The following is a 1482-nucleotide window of genomic DNA, read 5'->3' on the forward strand; positions in this document are numbered from 1 at the left end:
CTTTCTCCCTCTCTGAAATCCATAAGAATATTTTTTTAAAAAGCACAATTATTAGCCAGAGCATCTTCAACTACATCTGTCACTGCTCTTAAAGATCTGCCCCTAAAATACAGAGAGGCTCAGCCCACGCCTTGGAAAAGAGGGGCCGGAGGTGGAAGGGAGTCGGGCATCACAGGCAGAAACGAAACACGGGTCCAGGCCACACACCCCCCTCCATCAGGCCTCAGCCCCCCCTTTCTCCATCAGGCCTCAGCCCCGCCTCTTTCTCCATCAGGCCTCAGGCCCTCCACTCACCTGAAGGCGACCCCAGCCATATCAAACATGAGCCTGGCGGCGGTGGACTCCTCGCTATCGTGGTACTTATCAGACATGAATATAACTTCTTTGATACCTTAAAAGGCAACAAGGCAGGAAGCCCCGTTAGTACAAGCACAGCGACGCCACTACGTCGGAAGTACGGATGGCAGCGCTGCCCCCGGGTGCCCAGCAGTTCATCTTTTATAAGAAATCATGCATCCACTTGATGGCGGTGTCTGCAATGAATCGCCTCTCCCGAGGGCGTGTCCACACCACGCCCAGTGGCTGCAACCAGGAGCTGAGCTCCGGTCCAGCAGCGGACAGGGACAGCAGCAGACAGGGACAGCAGCGGACAGGGATGGGCGGTACTGAATCTGCCCTCTGGCATTTATGGATTTTTTTTAACAAAAGCAAAGTGAAAACAGTCAAGTGGTCAAGCCTCGATGTGATTAACAAATTTCCTTTACTGCGGGCAATCAGACGTTCTCTCTTCATAAGGCAATTACTGTCGAACTCCAGAGGCTGGTGGGGCAGGGAGGGGAGAGCGTGCTGGCAAAATCAGAGAGAGACCAGCGACTTCCCCGGACGGCTCTGCAGACCCACACGGAGCAGACCGGTGCTTCTCCCGTCTCACCAGCAGCGCTGACCTGAGGCAGGACCCCGACGGCACTCCCCACCCCAGCTCCGCGGGGACAGAAGGGGGCTGGCCCCCAGGGCATGCGCGGCTGGCTCTGCCCACGCCTGCACCGCCTCGGTGCCTATGTCCCCAAAGACCTTCCAGCGCCCGCGGGGAGCCACAGAGATTCTGGTTCCGACACCGGCAGACCCGCTCTGCTCACAGACCCTCGGGCTCGTGAGAAACAGCCCCTCTAAGCTGCACATCTGGCCGACAAGGCACGTCCCTAAATCTCACGCGGAGAGTTTTATGGAGACAGAGTGCGGCCGAATCTCAGATGTGACAGTTTGAAAAAGGCAAAACGTTCAGAACACAGTGCTGTCACTTCGCGGTAAGAAAAACTGAACATGGTTCCGTTGGAGTCCTTATGACATTAAAATGCAGAGATACGGTTAGGTCCTCAAATATCTCCCCTACATTAGCTACAAATTAAAATTTCACATACAGCCTCCCAGCTGACCTTGTATCTGACAGAAACTCATTCCCCCCCTCACCCGCACCCCCCCCCC

At 55.5% G+C, this 1482-nt stretch overlaps 1 protein-coding gene across 1 annotated transcript in view; it reads right to left on the minus strand.

Moving 5' to 3' along the window:
* Positions 1–1482, minus strand: part of DCTD (dCMP deaminase) — a 21158-nt gene that overhangs the window by 2133 nt on the left and 17543 nt on the right. The window contains exon 4 of the mRNA XM_006772660.2: positions 295–391. Coding sequence (XP_006772723.1) covers positions 295–391 — 97 coding nt within the window. The remainder of the gene's footprint in view (positions 1–294; positions 392–1482) is intronic.

The sequence above is a fragment of the Myotis davidii genome, unplaced genomic scaffold, assembly GCF_000327345.1.
Source record: "Myotis davidii unplaced genomic scaffold, ASM32734v1 scaffold184, whole genome shotgun sequence".
Lineage (NCBI taxonomy): Eukaryota > Metazoa > Chordata > Mammalia > Chiroptera > Vespertilionidae > Myotis > Myotis davidii.